Here is an 18059-nt window from a genome sequence, read left to right as displayed (position 1 = left end):
TTGTTGGGGGCTTCCCTCAAACGCGTGATGGTCCTTGGCTGTCTGTTAAGATCTAATTGGAAGCATCACTTGGACAACTCGTTAACTGATGGGCCTCACTGCAAGGATTTGGGGACCACGCCTCTGAACTCTGAGCCTGCCTTGGGTTCTGTAAGACAAACTGGTTTTCTTGTTCCTGTCCTAGTCACTCTCTGTAGGTACCAAGGTTGTGCTTCCTCTGTTCTGCCATGTCAGTTACCACTCCTTTATCTAGTCTTTTCACCTTTCAAACATTAAAAATCATCTGCTGTTTATCCTGTCTTATGTATAGCTTTTTTAAAAAATGCCTTTAATTCTAATGAGATGATATCTGAAAGAAGGGGGAGAGGAAATAGATTTGTGGTCAGTCTACTCAAACTTAGATTTATTCTTTGAATATAGGTTCTGAGTTTGAAGTTTAATGCAATATAATTAACGATATTAATTCAGACAATATTTTTGATTATACCTATAATTAGAATATTATACTTTTCTACTAAGGCCTTGAGTATGAATTCTATTCAAACCACTCACCCTACCATATTGTCCATTAATGTGCAACATAGATGGAGTATTACAGACTTTTCAGTGAAAGTCATTGATTCTTAATAAACGTATCCAAAACTTGTGAAAAGGGGGAAAAAAAAGTGAACTTCAGCTTTATTGTCTTTTTTTTTTTTTTTCATTTATATACTTTTATTTGGGAATGTTTAAATCAATACAGAGAAAACGAAATTTCAGAGACACTGAATATCATTAGTTTGGATATCATTATTATAAAAGAAACACGGAAATTATTTACAGGATGAAAGATTTCAGAACTTCAGTGGCAGCTTCACGTGATGCCATTGGGGGAACGGGCAGCTTCACGTGATGCCATTTCATATAGTGACTTATTTTAGTCGACATATTGTCCAAGAATGTCACCATCTCTAAATAAGAAATAATCCTTGTCATCTAGAACTACTTTGGTGCCTCCATATTCTGGGAGAAGAACTTTATCTCCAACTTTCACACTAACTGGTTGAATCTCTCCACCCTTTCCTTTAGAGCCTGATCCAACAGCTACTACCATTGCTTGCAATACTTTTCCTTGCGATTTTTCTGGAAGCATAATGCCTCCTTTGGTTACAACTTCGGGTGCACTTCTTTCAACTAATACTCGGTCAAAGAGGGGAAGAAACTTTCTAAATGCCTGTCCTGCCATGACTCGGGTTGCCGCACTTCGTACTCTCGCTCTCTCCAGCTTTATTCTTTTAATGGGTTAAAATCAGAGGCAGTAGGCACAATGGGAAGAGTCATTGGGTGGGGGCAGGATTTCAACAGGTACTTGACCTTTAATGATAAGCTTTGAGGGTTGTTACTTACTAGCCTCCTAGGTATGATTATTTTCTAGTCTTCACCATTAAACCTGCAGTCTACTAAGCAACCTTTCCCCTTATAAAGATTGTAAAAGTCCATGTATTTTGTCCTTAGTGCTGAATGAAGATAAATACTCTTCTTCAGTGACCAATTGAAATAATACCTGTGAACATTAAACTGTCAGTAGTGTTTTTTGCTACTTGTTTTTTTTTTTTTTTTGTATTTGCATTTTATACCCTTATGTGTGTCAGTGCAGTTTATTGAGGTTGTGAGCCAGCAATGGTAAAGCTTTAATCATAAGGGACAGTTATCTTAAATTTTCAAGCAAGATGAGAGGAAAGTAATCTGCTGGCAGCTAACATATCTAGGCTTTGCTCAGAGGCTTCAATTCTGCCATCCTTTAGTGAACACTAGATGCTGGAAAGTTTGAATAGTTTCAGGAGTAGGCCTGTGGAAGTGTTTCTTTTGTAGGATCGAGCCAGTAGACTGTAAGTTGCTGATACAACTTAAATGAGCCCCCATAGGATTATAGAGCACATCTAATTAAAAATTTTAAATGTTTTAGCAGTAATATTTCCAAAGACAAATCAATATACATTCATAATAGAAAAAAAAGTTTTTAATAGAGGAAAACAGGATAAATAGCACCCAAAGCTCTACCAACTAGTCTATATTTTGGTACATTTCCTTACTATTTTTATTCCCCTCATATATATAGATTTTTGGTCAGAATTGACTTTTATTACGTGTAGTGTATGTCATATTATACCCTAATAGTAGTGACCTTAAAAGATAACCTGCTTCGTTTAGAATCAAAGTATTTGAATGAGTGAATTTTCATTTTTCATGCTGTATCTGTTTTTTGAGATTCTAAAATTACACATTAACCAAATAGCTTAAGGACCATATCAGAGTTTTAGTTTAAAACATTTCTAGCTTGAAGGAGAAATTAGTCTTCCAAATAGTGATACTGTTTCAAATATGTTACATCTAGAACTTTTTGTTAATAAGGAATAAGTGGCTTTGCATAAAGCATCTGAAACAAGCAAAATGGTGTTTTATATATGCCATTTGGATATTTCTGATTATTGGATACTGGCAATTTTTATTTAAATGCTCTGTATTTTAAAAAGCATCAACTAGATTTTCTCCCTGCCTCACCTTTCATGTATTTGTGGAGGACATTGATGGGAGAGTGTGACAGCATGGTGAAAACTATTTTATATTAATAGGAGGAAGGAAGGCTCATCTGAATTAGTAAACAAACAAAAACCAAAACCAAAACCCAGCTTTAAAATTGTTCGTATTCTGTGGTATTAAAGAATGCTACTCTTCCTTCCAGTGGCTTTCAGTGATTGGGATTTGGTTATTGGCCTTACTTTAAGGAACAGAGTTGTCCTAACATAGTTTAGGCCATTTTAGTATTTGACTATTGCCGTGTTCATGGGCTCTTCACAAATAAATGGATACTTCTAAAGTGTTTTAAAGATAGTTCATTCTCTAGAGGGTCTCAAAAAGTTCTTTGTCACCTATCCAACACCACTGTAGATAAATTCTCACGAATTTGTATCTTTAGTAAGATTTACCTCCAGTTGTAACTGATCTTAAATAATTTCTCAAACACTTGTCGAATCCTAATTTGTCCCAGATTCTGTGCTCAGTAGCTGGAGGTAGGAGAAGAATCTTCCTAACCTGGAGAAGCTTGTTTACTTAAGAGGGTGGTACTATGCAAGCAGCTGAGACCATGGAACAGTTGGTAAATTAGATGTGTGAGTGTGCAGAAAGTGAGAAGTTTTGTGGTGTGCCTGCTGGCAAAGGGATCCTAGAGGCAGATGGGGTCAAGCTTGCTGGGACAGGAGGAAGAAAAAGGCATTGCAGGCAGAGAGCAGCATGGGTGAGGCAGGAGTGTCAAATAACACGTAGAACAGAATTAGTACAATTTTGAAATGAATGGCAAGTATTCTCTGAGGTTCTCACTTGAGTAATGTACTGGCAGTCTTACTTAAACATGAAGTGAGAAGTTAAATTCTCAGAGTTGTTTTATCCGTTTTTTTTGGATGCGAGAGAATCTTTAAGCAGTACCTTTTTGTCCTCCAGATAAGGAAATTGAGGCCCAGAGAGACTTATGGCCCCCAGCTTTTTAGTGATAGAGCAGCCCTGGCATGCCCAGCCTCTGATTGGAAAACGTTTGTTTCGTCACACTGTCTCCTGAACATTTATTATTGGTGTTCATTTACTGCAGTGAAATGCTCCTACATCGGTATTATATAAAGCATTACGTTTTATTGTAGTAAATGAATAGAAATAGGAAATCTCAGCTGCATTTCATTGCTTAAGGAAAAAACCCTGAAATCTTATTCTAAACTTTTTACATTATTATAAAGGTAATTTATAATAGGTGCTTGCCAGGTTTGATTATAGGTACTATATCAAGGCAGCATTTTATAACCCATTTCTCAAAGCTCGTCTGTGGAAGTCAGAGTATAGAGGTTTCCCATAGAGCTGCACATGATATCACACTCAGGCAGTTCATGGAGTGTAAGAAAAATCTTAATGCTTTATCGTTTGACATTTTAACCGAGGAAAAACACACACTTGATAGGTTTAACTTACTGTGACATTTTCTTCTATTTCCCTTCCCCTTCAGGTATCTCCAGGGCAGCTTACTAAAAAGTATAGCTCATGCTCAACAATATTTCTAGATGACAGCACGGTCAGCCAGCCTAATCTTAGAACCACAGTAAAATGGTGAGTACAAGTAGGTTGCCAAGGGCTGAGTGACAGACCCCCTTATCGCTAAAAGCATCCTAGCCATACATAAGTTCATTCATTTGAATTGTCCTTTTCAGTGATCAGGTTAAAAAACTGGTGTCAACTATAGATTGATTTCAAGGACCTAAATATGAATTTTCAGTTTCCATTTTAATCTTAGAGCGCATGATAGAAGGGAAAGCCAGTTAGCAAATAAGAAATCCCAGAAAAAGTATAAATCTTTATTTGACGCGTTTCTGTTGCTAAGCCATTGTTGAACACAGTGAGAAAGAGAGGTGCTTTTGATTGGCTGTTTCTAGAGACAATTATTACTGTATGAGTTGTAGTCCTCAAACAACGTGCACTACTTTGGAAGCTGCTCTTAGAAGAAGGAACAGCTTGTCCCCTGCTGGCACCAAAGCGAATCTGCATTTAAATTTAATTGGAGTTTGTCAGATTTATCCCACTGTGCTTTTTTTTTTTTCCTGCACTCTTTCTGTATGAAATTTTACTTCTCCTTCCTGTCCCCCAAAGAGGGGGAGAATATATCAAACCAGTCTTAAGAAATACACACTCAAGCTTAATTTCTTTGTAGATGAAATTTGTTCAACTGAGGTTTTAACTTAATAGACACATTTAAGTTTTGTTTATATATATATATCTCCAACACACTGTATCACTCACAGCAGAGAACAATAAAAGAGGTGAGGTTTCGGAAACATGGCTGTGGTCAGGCTTATACTTAAGGAGACACGAACAGTGTCATGATGATGGAAACCATTCTTTAATTTCTGGGAGCACCTCATAGTCCACAATTGGAGATGCACTTTCAAAACACCCTAATGATGAACCTTTCAAGCTTATTTAAGAGAAAAAAACCAAACGGGATGCAGAGCTTCTTGCCTCCTCCCTCGCGGTTGTCCACGAAACATTAACATCTCCTTAGGATATGAATGTTGATTTTCCAGAACACAGTTTGGGAAATGCTATTTGAAAATATTAATGTCCTTATCCTTAATTTTATTTGTTGTCTTAATTTTATAAGCTAATTGTATTTTTAATTGGTTTTTAATGTGCCAGCTTTTTTTTTAGCTATTTAAATTATCAGTAACTTCTACTTTAATTAAAGACAGCAAGTTCACAGTCATAATAATGTAACTTTCCTCTCTTGCTTACAATAATAGTTGCAGTCAAGTCATGTTTCAGCAAAAATTGAGCCCCATCTCTAAAGTCCTGAGTTTGGGCACTTATCACATAATCACTGAATGTTTTTATTCAGCCAAGACACTGAATCTGTGGGTACAAAAACCACTCTACTTTGGCTAGAGTCGCAGCTTCTTTTGAATTCAAAAGAGTCTGATGTCCAGTATATAATTCAAAAGTACTTTGAAAGTAAACCTTGCTCAGGGACTTCCCTGGTGGTGTAGTGGTTTAAGAATCTGCCTGCCAACGCAGGGGACACAGGTTCGAGCCCTGGTCTGGGAAGATCCCACATGCCGCAGAGCAATTAAACCCGTGCGCCACAACTACTGAGCCTGTGCCATAGAGCCCGCGAGCCACAACTACTGAGCCCGTGTGCCACAACTACTGAAGCCCACGCACCTAGAGCCCGTGCCGTGCAACAAGAGAAGCCACCACAGTGAGAAGGCCGCGCACCACGACAAAGAGCAGCCCCCGCTCTTGGCAACTAGAGAAAGCCCGCGCGCAGTAACAAAGACCCCATGCAGCCCAAATTAAGTAAAATTAAATAAAATTAAAAAAAAAAAAAAAAGATTAACCTTGCTCAGACAAGAAGGTTTCATCCTTTTTTTTCCCGACCTAGTCTAATTTTTGGAAGTACAGTAAATTTTAATTTGCTCTCATGAAGTTTTAGAAATGATCATTCATCACATTCATTATTGGTGAAATAAAGGTTTACTGAGAAAATTAATAGGGCCAATTGGCTTTTAGGAATGATTTTGAAAATGTTTATCATGGGGTTAGTTTTCAGTGGGGTAGTTGTTCTCAGTGGGGTAGGTGAGCCTTATTAGAATCACTTATGCAACTTTTCAAGATATATGTTTCTGGATGCACAAAGTCCACCCGCCTGCCCCCGCCTCCAAGACACAGTGTCTGTGTGTCTGTCTGTCTGTCTCTCTCTCTCTCACCCACGCACACACACCTGTTGACAAGATGGGGAATGATGTGAAGCATGATTATATGGACAAAAGCATCCCGAGTGATTCTCCGATCTTAACCCTAACTCATTCATCCCTAAACTTTGCTGCACGCTGCAGTCATCTGGGGCTCTTTAAAAACAGTCCTGATGCCCAAGTCATACCCAGTGCCGGTTAAATCAGAACATCTTGAAGCAGAAGCCAGGCAGTTTTTAAAGCTTCTCAGATGATCCCAGTGTGCAGCTGAGCTTGGGAGCCACTATTTGGTTAGAGGGCAGGAGAAAGAGAACTGCTTCTGATAATTAGTGGGACCTTAGGTAAGTCAGTTTTAAGCCTTGGTTCCCTTATCTGTAAAATGGGTTGTTTAATTAAATGTCATCTACGGTTCAGTGGTCCTTTCCATCATAAAACTTCTAATGCTGTGATTTTAAAATCAATTTGAAGATGAAACTTTGAAGCACTATAGAAGTATCCATCTTTGATGCTAACGGTGTTACAGGCCTTTATACAAGTGCTAAGATTCTATAGACCTATTCTAAAATTCAGATTTGCCTTCCCTCAATTATTTTGAGTTTCATTTTAGACACTGAGAACAAAGGGGAGCATATAACTTAACCAGAGAACCCCTTTGTTGCCTAATATACAACATCTGTGAATAACTTAGGAATATAGTAACTTAAAAAAGACTACCTAAGGACTTGTATCTATCTGTTCGTTAATACTTTATTTAAAATAATTTGGAAATACCTGTCATTAATAGGATACTGTGTAGTATTATGCTGTCTTATTAGCACTGCTTATTTCAGGATAGCTAGACCTATCATCAGTTTTGTGGCTATAAAATTTTGCTATTAAATTTTCTAATAATTATGTAAAAGTGATTTGAAATCATTTTGGTATAGAGCACTTTTATTATTTACTTTTAGGGAAATAATGGAAAACGGATGGGTAGGTGGATAGCGAACTAAATCAACTGAAATGCAGGGGCTAACAAAACAACCACACACACACACACACACACCCCCACACACAAACTACTATATGGCTTAAATTTAAGCATGTGTATAGATAGATATAACTTGTACAGGACAGAAGGTTTTGTGGGTAGAAGGACAAATGACAGGGGACATATGTAATAATTTATATATTATAATAATCAACCAAAACATGCCTTCTAACAGCATATCTAGCATTTTGGGTCTCCTAATTTTGCTAAAAGCTGAAGAACCTAAAACAAGGGGGAAAGCACCCATGTGGTACTGTTCTGAATTCGAGGATTTCGGGGCCACTGGGCCTCTGGAAGGTCTTCCCTCCTTGCTAACCCCTTTTTAAAAATGTCTTCAGGCCTGATATGATAAAAATCAGTGATGACAATGTATTTTTTTTCCTCCACAGTATGACCTTAGCAATATATTACCACATCAAGAACAGGTGAGCTCTTTTGAAACCTATCTTGTTATTCCAGCTAATTAATTTACAAGGTATCAAGTTTAGTGTTAGGTAATAACTATAGATGTTACTGGCATAAGCTTTTATTATTAGAGTGCTTTTATTACAATATAGAAGTGAATCATTTATTTTTCTCTTAGGACCCTTAATTCTTAGGTTACTGAGCATCCCAAAGAGTATTTGTTTATATGGGTTATATTGATAATTTACTGTATTAGAAATTGAAATTGAGAATTTAAAAAATTAAATTCATTGTATATTAAAACAGGGTGTGCCTTAGCACTACTGAAATTTTGAGCTAGATAATGCTTTGTTGTGGGGTGTCGTCCTGTGTGTTATAGGATATATAGCAGCACCCTTGGCCTCTACTCACTAGATGCCAGTAGCACCTTCTTCCCTCCACATTACGACAACCAAAACTGTCTCCAGCCATGGCCAGAAGTCCCCTGGGGGACGAAATCACCCCTGATTGGGAACCCCAGTGTTCAACATAAATCATTTTTTTTAATGAAAAATAACTATTTTCCACAACAAAAAATATTGAGAGAAAAGTATCTCCTCAATAGAAGACAGCTGATTCTCATATCTATTCTGTCTTCAGTCATTTGTTTTGAAGAAACAATATGAAGAAGATCCAGCCGCTTGCAGATATATAGTTGGAAAAAGATGTATTTTTAAAGCCTTCAGATAATTTGGTATATTCTTTGATACTGTACCAAAAGTCTGCATGTGCTAGTTTCTTAAATTAGTTAAAATGGAATTCTAAATCATATCAATGAACTTGTAATAAATACTATGTTAAATTAATACCCATTGATCTGTCATGCATACTGAGTAGATCTTTTTACCTGTACCTGACTTTATAATATTATACATTGGTCATTTGGAAAGTATTGGTTCACATTTCTTTAGACAGTGTCAAAAACTCACTTTTGTTAGTATCACCACCAGTCTTACCAGAAAAGTCTTTTAAGTGTTGAGAAGTTGTCAAGTTCACAATCGAAGGTAGAAGTTTTCCAAAACTCCTGATATTTTTAGCTTGATGGCTTGAATTTTATCATTGGCAACAAATAACTTTAGAGTTATTTTCCTTGAAGTGACAGGCTCACTTTGTTCATTTTTGAAAGAATGACTGTGTCAGTTGTACATTCAAATAACGATGGTGTTCAATGAAAAAAGTGTTTCAAATAAAGATGGTGTTCTATGAAAAAAATGACTTACCGCCAAGTCACAAGTGCTTTTCCTTAACACAGCCATATTTCAGTATGTAAAAGTGCTTAATGCATACTTTTCACTTATTCAGAATATTAAAAAGAAGGACCAAGGTTTAAGAACACTATTAATTTTTACTCTTTTATCAAGGATGTTCTTCAAGCAGATTTTTTAACTGCAAGTGGCAGTGAATAATTGAATGACTTCTAATTCAGTTTGGTACCACTGCCTTGATTCATGCTCAGAAACCAGCAGTTTTACCCACTTTTGCTTTTATACATCCATAGCAAATGTCACACAATGTGAAGGGCAGGTAGTGTCTTAGTATTCTTATAAAAGCAGTTTTGACCTCTTGGGCCTCCTGAAGGAGGGGATAGGGGAGAATCCCAGAGGCCTGCAGACCACATTTAGAGAACCGCTGTTCAAATGAGCGCAGTGTATTAGTGTGGTGAAATTTTAAATTAAAAAGCCTGGTTTCTTTTAAAATAAAAAGACAATTACATTTTTAACTCAAACTATTTAAAAGAGACAAGAAGAAATACACAATAAGGATATAAAGAACTAAAGAGAAAAAAACGGGAAAAAACCATGAATCTCATATTCACATTGATTGAAGTGAGAAGAATTTATTGCCCACCACCACTGCTTCATAAAATGTTCTTGCATATTCCAGTGTGAGGTTAGAGGGGTGAAAATATATTGGTTTACTAGCATTGCCTGTTAGGGAGGGTCAGTGCTTATAGAGGCAACTCTGGCTGGTTGTTGTAGAAAAGGTTTCACAGAACTTGATGTGCTGAGTAAAAATAGGTCAGGAAACCTTTCTAAGGGTGGAATCCAGGAGAAGAATTTATAAAACTGTTTGCTTCGTTGAAGGTTAAGCTTCCTCTACCCCTCTCTCTACTCCTAGCCGATATTTTACTAAGATAGTAAGTCCTGAATTAATTTTTTAAATGCACATTCTTATTTTATAGAGTTGCAGATAGATCCTTGGATATTTTTGATGAGAGATTACATCCACTCACAGTAAGTGTCAGTTTTATTGAAGTGGTATTTTTCTCTTATACAGTTGTGTTTATTTCATGCTGATTTGCTTTGAAATTAATTACTAGAAGAAAATTACTTCCTCCAGCTCGAAGTCAAATTCATCTTCCTTTAAGTCTTCTTCCCCACGCCATGTTGTGTCTAGTCATTTTCCCGAAGGCGTGTTGTATAAGGGGTTGATGGATATGAACCGAGTTGCACTTTGTGTGAATAGTGAGCAGGTAAGTAAACATACCCAAGTAACAGAAAATGTATCTTTTTAAAGGATGATGTTCCATAGCATCAAACAATATAAATATTTGTAAATAAACCTAATATGATAAGGCCTCTAAGAAGAAAATTAGAAAACTGTTTACATTTTAAACGAATTAAAATGACAAAGTTTTAAAATTCACTTCTCCGGGTGCTCTGTGGCCACACGTGGCTGGCGACTGCTGTACAGGACAGCACATTCTTAGAGCCTTATGGTTACAGGACACTGGAAATGTGTTTTCAAAGTTGACTACAGAAAAGTATGACATATGGTGATCAGCAAGACTTTTGAGCCTAAAAGTATTGGGTTGGCCAAAAAGTTTGTTTGGTTAGTGAATATATTGTTCAATAAAATGCTTGGTGAAAATGAAAACTGTGTCTTTTATTTTTACTTAAAACCAAATGAACTTTTTGGCCAACCCAATAGTTTACATTTGGTTAGAATTCTGTGGGGAGGAACGTGGAAATACATAAATTTTCTGCGGTTGTGCCTGTATTTTTCTTTAATGAATGGTGGTGAGTACTGGATCACTGTGGTATTTTAGGATCCCATTGTTTAGATTTAAAAGACTACAAGACATGTCACCCAATCAGAATTATTTTAAGGGGCACGTGGGCCCAAGTGTGAAGACTGCTATCTTAAGGGTACTTTTAAGTATTTTTCTTCCGTGGATACTTAAATTGCATTTTTTCTCCCTTCAGCGAGAAAAGATTCCAGAGGAATACTTCGAGCATGATCCTGAACACAAATTCATTTACGGATTTGTTCATACTCTTTCTAGTGCCGCACAGCTAACTGCTGAAGGTGCAGTAGTAACTTTGGTAAGATATTTTTTCTTTCATAAAGCATCTGTAGAAATTTCTGTCTTGTACACATGGTATGGTCCTGTTTTTCCCAAATGAAAGTAGGTTCCTGAAACGATCATTAGATCTTTATTAAGAGAAACCTATCAAAAGAAAGTAAAGTATACACATTTGAGCTTTAATCATCATTATGATTTAAAACGTTGCCATTGCTTTTCTCATCACAAAACAATTGCTATTAAAGGCAGCAGGAGAGATTTCTGGTTTCTCCTTCCACACCTGAGGGGACACACGCACGCACAGTGCACACACGCACACACAGACGACGCGTGTGGTGGTGGTGGGGCGGGGCAATCACTGAGCGCTCTGGTCCACAGGCAGAAACAGGTTCCGGGCAGTTTGAAGCTGAGTCCCAGACTGCACTGCCTAGGCAGTTCTGATGTGTGTCCTGACTGAGAACTACTGCCCTCAGTTCTCTGTTCCTTGCATAATGGATAATGGTGTTAACCATCCCTGCTGTCCTCTTATTGCCTGCATGTGAAGTTGCCCAGGACTAGGGTGCCAGTAGGACTTCAGAAGGCTTTACTCTAGTTAGCCTGCTAAGCTACAGCTGTGTAAGGACCTTTTTGTCATCCATTCCTAATTCCTATGGTAAGGTTTTATCATTTGAATAATAAATCATATTCAAGTGAGAGGTAGTTGGGATTGTTTTACTCCTCCCTATAGCAAACCTGTAGGGGGGAAAGTCAGCTGCGTGGTCTGCAGGGAAGGAATACTTAGGCCACTCACTGCCTGCTCCTATCAAGGCAGAATTTAGGACAGGAGGCTTGTCCTTTTGAAAAGAGACCCCTCAGTGGGTACTGGATCAGACACAGGCCTTTTCTTGGCGCTACAGGCCACTTGGAGTGCTTAGCACATGCTTGAGAGAGGCAGGAATGGTGCTTGCATATGGAGAGCTAGGAAATGCAGGAAGGAGAGTATTTGGGTTGGAAGAGGGGCATTTCTTTGTAGCCAAGTTAAGCTTGATGTACCTGCGAGACAGCAGAATGGCAGTGTCTAGTAATCATTTGAATATATGGGATTGGAGCATGAATCTGAGCTAGAGGGAGGGAATTAAGTGTAGCTGTTCAAATGCAGAGAAAGTATGTAAAATAAAAAGTGGGTAGAAGATAGATCCTACTAGAGACTGTCAGCACTTAAGGGACAGATCCCCAGAGGAGTGGCTACAGTGGTAGGAAACCCAGCAGAGAACCCTAAGAGACACCAGGAGAGGTTCAAGAAGGAGAGTATGGTCCAAACGCTAAATGCTACCAAGAAGTTGCTCATGTCATAAATACCATGTCACTGAATACCTACTCTGTGTCACTTTTCTACATGTGGGGGGTGGAGGAGAGAACAAGTTGGATAAATAAAGTTCTCGCCTTTATGGAGCAAGTGTGGAAGACGTAAATTTTTTTTTTTTTTTTTTTTTATCGGAGTACAGTTGATTTACAGTGTTGTGTTAGTTTCAGGTGTATAGCAAAGTATAAGTGTTTTTTTTTAATGAGTGTTTTTTAAAAGATGACTATTTCAAGTGGTGGTAAAAACCATGAAGAGAAAGCAAGGTAAAGGGATAAAGTGATTAGAGGGGCTTACTAGAAAGCTCAGGAAGAGCCTCTTTAAAGAGGTAATGTTTGAACCCAGGACCTGGCTGAACTGAGGAAGATCAGGTACGCTGGCATTACGGGCAGAGGGGACAAGTGCAAGGCTCTGAGACAGGAACTTGTTCTGTGTGTTCAAGGAAAAGCAAGGTGGCCATTGTGATCCGAGCGGGGAATGAGGGAAAGAGCATAGGTGATGAGGTCACGGAAGGACAAGGCCGTACCGCACAGGGCCTCGTAACTTGCAGGCCACGGGAAGAAGGTATTTGTTTGATGGGAAGCCTCTGGCAGATCTGGAGCAGGCGCATAAAGTACTCTTAATTGAAGAGGCTCTCCTGGCTGCTTTGGGGAGAACAGACTGTAGTCTGTTGGGAGGCAGAGAAGTTAGGCAGTGGCAGCGATACAAGTCAGAAGTGACAGACAGAAAAGCGGTCAGGGTACCAGTGAAGGTAGAGATAACAAGAAGTCCTAACAGATTGGAGCAGGATACACTCAAGTGCAGGTTTTTGGTCTCAGCGACTGGGCGTGTGGCAGTGCTCTTTCATTTATGAGGGAAGGCCTGGGGAGTGGAGCTCTGGGACGAAGAGCTCTGGGTTGTTTGTGTGAAGGCACTGGTGACCACGGCAAGAGTAGTCTCTGTAGAGTGGTAGCAGCAGGAGGCTGACTGAAGTGGGTTAAGGAGAGGATGGGAGATGAGGAGCTGGCCTCAGGCCTGAGGACGCCGTCTAGGGGCAGTGGGGGACAGGCTGGGGACATGGAAGCATTCACACTGGAGGAATCCTCTGACAGGGAGAAGTTGTTCAAAAGGAGACTAACTGTGGGCACAGTGCTCTGCAGAAGTGAGGTGGGATCAACTTCATTCATAGGAGAGTTAGCTTCAGTGAAAAGAAAGAAATCTCGCTTCCTCCGAGACAGGAGGGCAAGTGGGATAAATGAATATCAGCACGTGTACCAAGTTTGCCAGTACAAAGGTGAGAGGAAGTTGAGAGATTGCCAGTGTCGTTTCAGTGCCTCTGATGAGTCCCATAAAGTAGAGAGTTGAACCTTGCGGGGAGAGTCGTTCTTAGGGTACTAGAGAGTGCTGAGTTCTTTGGGGAATGGGAGCCGAATTTCACTAAGAACATATAATCTCAATACCCGTGTTTGAAAACACAGTAGAGTTTGGAGGGCATGGGCGAATCTGAGCTGTCAATCTGATAACCCTTCAGAGAGTAAACAGACTCTTTCAAACTGGACATTTTTCTTTTTGTCAAATGGCATATACACTCTTCTACAGAGGTAACAACAAATCACAGCTTACCTCTCTAATCTTTGCTCAGCTGTTAACTCCATCCAGTTCTTTGTAGGGTAGACATTTGATACATGTAAAAGAAACCGTGAAATCATCTCACAAACCGGCAGGTTTAGAGGAGCCCCAGGGATACAGACACAGGCAGGTCTTCCCACCTTAAAACCAAAAGAATTGACTAAGCTGCAGATTATGTAAGACAGAAATGAATAATGAAATGATAATGGAGATGTGAAAAATTGGGGCTATGAAAAGGACTACCCTTTGTATGCATGTGTGTTCCTTCAAAAGGCACTAAAATATGGGAATACTTGACAGTTGTAAAGCCCCTTTGTACTGCCTGTCCTGCTGTGCCACGCAGCAGCCACTGGGAGGCTCTCTTGACCACCAGTTTTTATCTTCAAGTTCATGCCACAAAAGGACTGGTGACTGACTCTGAAGAGAAGGTAAAGATGTGCTCAGTCTTACCAGAATTTTACACACTCAAGCGTTATGTAAAATCGCCATGCAACCACCACCAGTCTTGTAGTTAACATTGCACGTGATAGGCACTCAAGCATTTACTGAACAGTTGAAGTCGACACTGGGCTGTATGTGCTGCCCTTGACAAGTGGGAAGGTAATAATACAATGCGTGTCTTTAGAATGCCCTTTGCTGAGATGTCCTTTCATTCCTGTGACCAAAATTGGGTTGGAAATTCACACGGGCAGAGTAGAAATATCAGACTCACAGAAATATCTGACTTACAACTGTGACCTGGCCTCTGGCCTTGGCTTGGCTGAGCAAAGTCTTTGTAGAACCTAGGAATAAAAGGGGTGTCAAAAAGAGATGAAATCTGTCATTCCTAACAATTCTTATCACAGCACTTAAACTGAACGAAAATCAAAGATCAGTGCTCTACTTTTGCAGGTTTACTTAGAAAGGCTTTTAACTTATGCTGAGATCGACATTTGCCCCACTAACTGGAAAAGAATTGTTTTGGGAGCCATTCTTCTTGCCTCCGAGTTTTGGGACGATCGGGCTGTATGGAATGTGGACGACTGCCAGATCCTCAAGGACGTTACAGTTGAGGACATGTGAGTTTGTAAGGTTACCGTGAACTTTCTAACCATTTTCCAATACCTCATTTGCTCTCATAAAGTTTACATTTTTAAGAAATGTTACATTTTAAGAAAGGTTACCTTGTGCAGAGAGCTGAAATAGACATAAAATTACAGCCTTCTTTCTATCTAGCTGTAGTATAACAATTTGTATTTCCCCTCATTCATTGGTAGGTCTTGATGTGTTATTGTTGTAATATTCTGCTTGAGAAATTGAAATTATTTTTCTGGTGGTTTTTGCCAAACATTTTACAAGCTCACTACCAGAGCAACATGGTACAGTAAGTAACTTGACAGCTTTCTTAAAGCTGTCTACCAGGTCCAGTCCATTTTTAAGGGGCACATGCCTGGTCTTTGAAGCAAGTGGCCACTGTTAAGGTCTTAGGGCCTCTAGACTACTGACAGGTTATAATTTCAACCTGAGTCACACATTGTGTATTTGCTTTTGCTGGTCTATTTCTCCTTTTTATCTGAGGTTCTGTTGTTACAGAAACTATGAGGTACAGGTAGCCACATATAAAGGTTTCAGATCCCTGTGTTCCTGTCTCCTCCCCTAAAGTCTGCTGAGTTAGGAAACACCTACCTCTCAGGTCGTCCGGGAAGCATCCCTGGGGCCTCACCCAGGGCACTCAGCAAACACAGCAGCACTTTGTGGGGCCTTGAGTTAACTAGGCAGGTTCTCCTCACAGATGGCACGCTCACATTGGCATGAAACGCCAGGCTTCCAGTCTGGCTCTGGTGAAGGGCCCCAAGGGTGGGAAGCAGGATGAGCCAGAGAGGTAATTCCAGCAGACTCTCGAAGTGCCCGCTTGACAGTGAACCTGTCTTTGTGGGTGGCATTCAGGAAAATGTGAAAGGACACCTCTTGATTATATTGGACAGCAGAGGCCGATCAAGATGGCAGGCAGGGGCAAGAGTTTGTTTTTGTTACCTTTGCCCCTTACCCTAGATAATTCACAATTACCAAAGTGCATATTTACAGCTGAAGCGAGGAAAGCTGTGACTAAGAGAAGGGACCAGTGACTGTCAGTAGCTGTCAAAGTGGCTTTTGGTGAAAATGCCCACTTTGGTGATCATGTAAACCAAGTGGTCGTGGTGATATTGCTGGTAGCAATCTTAGCAAACAGTGGAACAGCAGATAATGAATTTGAAATGAATAGAAGTACTTTTGGAAGTTGCAGAAACTAAAGTGACGTTGACCAACACTATCATCAGTCTTGAAACTGGTCCCTTGAAGGAAGGAAAATTTGTAATCGTGAACACCATCCCTGCCATGATGGCAGCTGAAATTTTCTCAGAATCTGCAACTGAGCTGACTGGGGCTCTGGTTCCAGGTACAACATCCGAGAACATGCAGGGAAACGTGTGGGTGTTCATAGACATTGAGCCCAGGAGCATTAGCGGCACTGTCCAGCTATGAAGAAACTAATTCTAAACAACGCTTTTCTGTGTAGAACGGAGAATCACCAGTAATTATGTTTATAATAGGCTGCTTTTGTTTATGATCTTTGGGAGTTGGAAAGCATTACAACAAAGTGTTTAATACACATTTGTTTCATCCCTCTGCTGTTGACTACTATTTGTAATGGTCTCATTTTGAGTCTGAATTGAAAAATTGCTGTCTATCAGCTTTTCCTTAAAACTTTCTAACATCTCTGTGTCTTGTTAAATATATATTTCCCTTCAAAAGAGTAAGTTAAACTGAGCAGCTGCTGTTCAGACAGTTTGCTGCGCCTGTAAGTGGTAGGCTCTTCAGCCACCTAGCCATTTAAAAACAGCAAAAAACACAGAAGATGCATATTCTGTAGGCATAATGCTTTTCTTCAGTGATTAAAGCTCTATTAATAGACATGTTAATCCTATGAAGTACTGTATTTCCACACAATTAAAATGTATTAGTGGAGAAAATATAAAAGGGATAGTGAAGTGCATTTATTCCTGTAGTAAATTAAGTCCTGATTAGCTGATTATCAAAACATTATCTGATTTACATTTCTATAGACTTCTGGCCGTATGAACAGGAAATTAATTTTGGAAGTAGGTTCAGTTAGGTTTAAAGTTCAACAAATGAGAAACCTCATTTCTGCTCATACTCTGCTCTCCATACAGGAGAACATGGAGCATTTGTTGATTTATCCAATGGATAAAATATTAACACTTGAAAACCAAGAAACCAAATGTATTGTAAAATAAGCCACTTGCATGTTTGTTTGGGTATTTATCATTTTTATCTAATCAACTCTCTAAAGTGATTGCTGTGAAAAGTGGTAAGATTTACTCTAACTTTATATTTATTTACTTAAACATTTGGCAAGCAAATGGCTGGATATGGTCATATAGCAGAAGCCTGCTCCCAGCACTCTACTTTCCCACTTCATTGAATTCGCCCTCTGTGGGCGTGTGCAGTCTGTCCTGGCAAGGGGCGGTAGGTCTGAACATTCTGGGCTGCTCTCCTAACACCGGGGGCAACAACTGCTCTATCAGAGGTCGTATCATAAAGTGGGTTTAGCCTAGCTGAGACATAATCTTACTGCCTTCCTAAGCTTAAAAAGTGCATCCTGTCCTGTCATGGTGACGACAAGTCACCCTAGTAAGGTTTTAAGGTGAACAGAAACTTGCATTATGCCCTTTGACACAGCCCCATGCACGGGGTGGGGGTGGGGGGATTCCCTTTCCCATCGAATGTAGCTTATTTATTTATTTACTTGAGATGAATCCTTGTTGCCTCAAGAGTTTTCCCCCCTCAGAGATAATAGCAGTGGCTCTCGATGGATCCATTTGTTGCCATGGTGATGTGCCCACTCCTTTTGTTGGCTCGTCTCTACTTCAGTAAGCCCCTTCCTGTCACCAGCCCGGTGAAAATGTCTGCAAGTTCTTCAGAGCTAATAAACAGCATACATCATTCCTTTCAACTGATCACTAGAGCGGGGCCTCGTGAGTGAGTGTGGAGCATGAATCGTACAGCTGCACTAATGGAACTCTGAAG

At 39.5% G+C, this 18059-nt stretch overlaps 1 protein-coding gene and 1 pseudogene across 2 annotated transcripts in view; both read left to right on the top strand.

Annotated features, from left to right (window-relative positions):
* Positions 1-18059, top strand: part of LOC309663529 (cyclin-Y-like protein 1 pseudogene) — a 295819-nt pseudogene that overhangs the window by 13574 nt on the left and 264186 nt on the right. The gene's annotated exons all lie outside the window — the stretch shown is intronic.
* Positions 1-18059, top strand: part of LOC309663530 (cyclin-Y-like protein 1) — a gene marked incomplete at its 5' end in the record, with an annotated part of 62982 nt that overhangs the window by 42040 nt on the left and 2883 nt on the right. The window contains 5 exons of the mRNA XM_082478878.1: positions 4028-4128; positions 7683-7718; positions 9920-9971; positions 10944-11063; positions 14883-15049. Of these exons, the coding sequence (XP_082335004.1) occupies positions 4028-4128; positions 7683-7718; positions 9920-9971; positions 10944-11063; positions 14883-15049 (476 nt within the window). The remainder of the gene's footprint in view (positions 1-4027; positions 4129-7682; positions 7719-9919; positions 9972-10943; positions 11064-14882; positions 15050-18059) is intronic.

Source organism: Balaenoptera physalus, assembly GCF_965194825.1.
Source record: "Balaenoptera physalus genome assembly, contig: SUPER_6_unloc_3, whole genome shotgun sequence".
Taxonomy (NCBI): Eukaryota; Metazoa; Chordata; class Mammalia; order Artiodactyla; family Balaenopteridae; genus Balaenoptera; species Balaenoptera physalus.
Note: the sequence above shows the minus strand (reverse complement) of the source record. Positions and strands in the feature narration are given on the sequence as shown.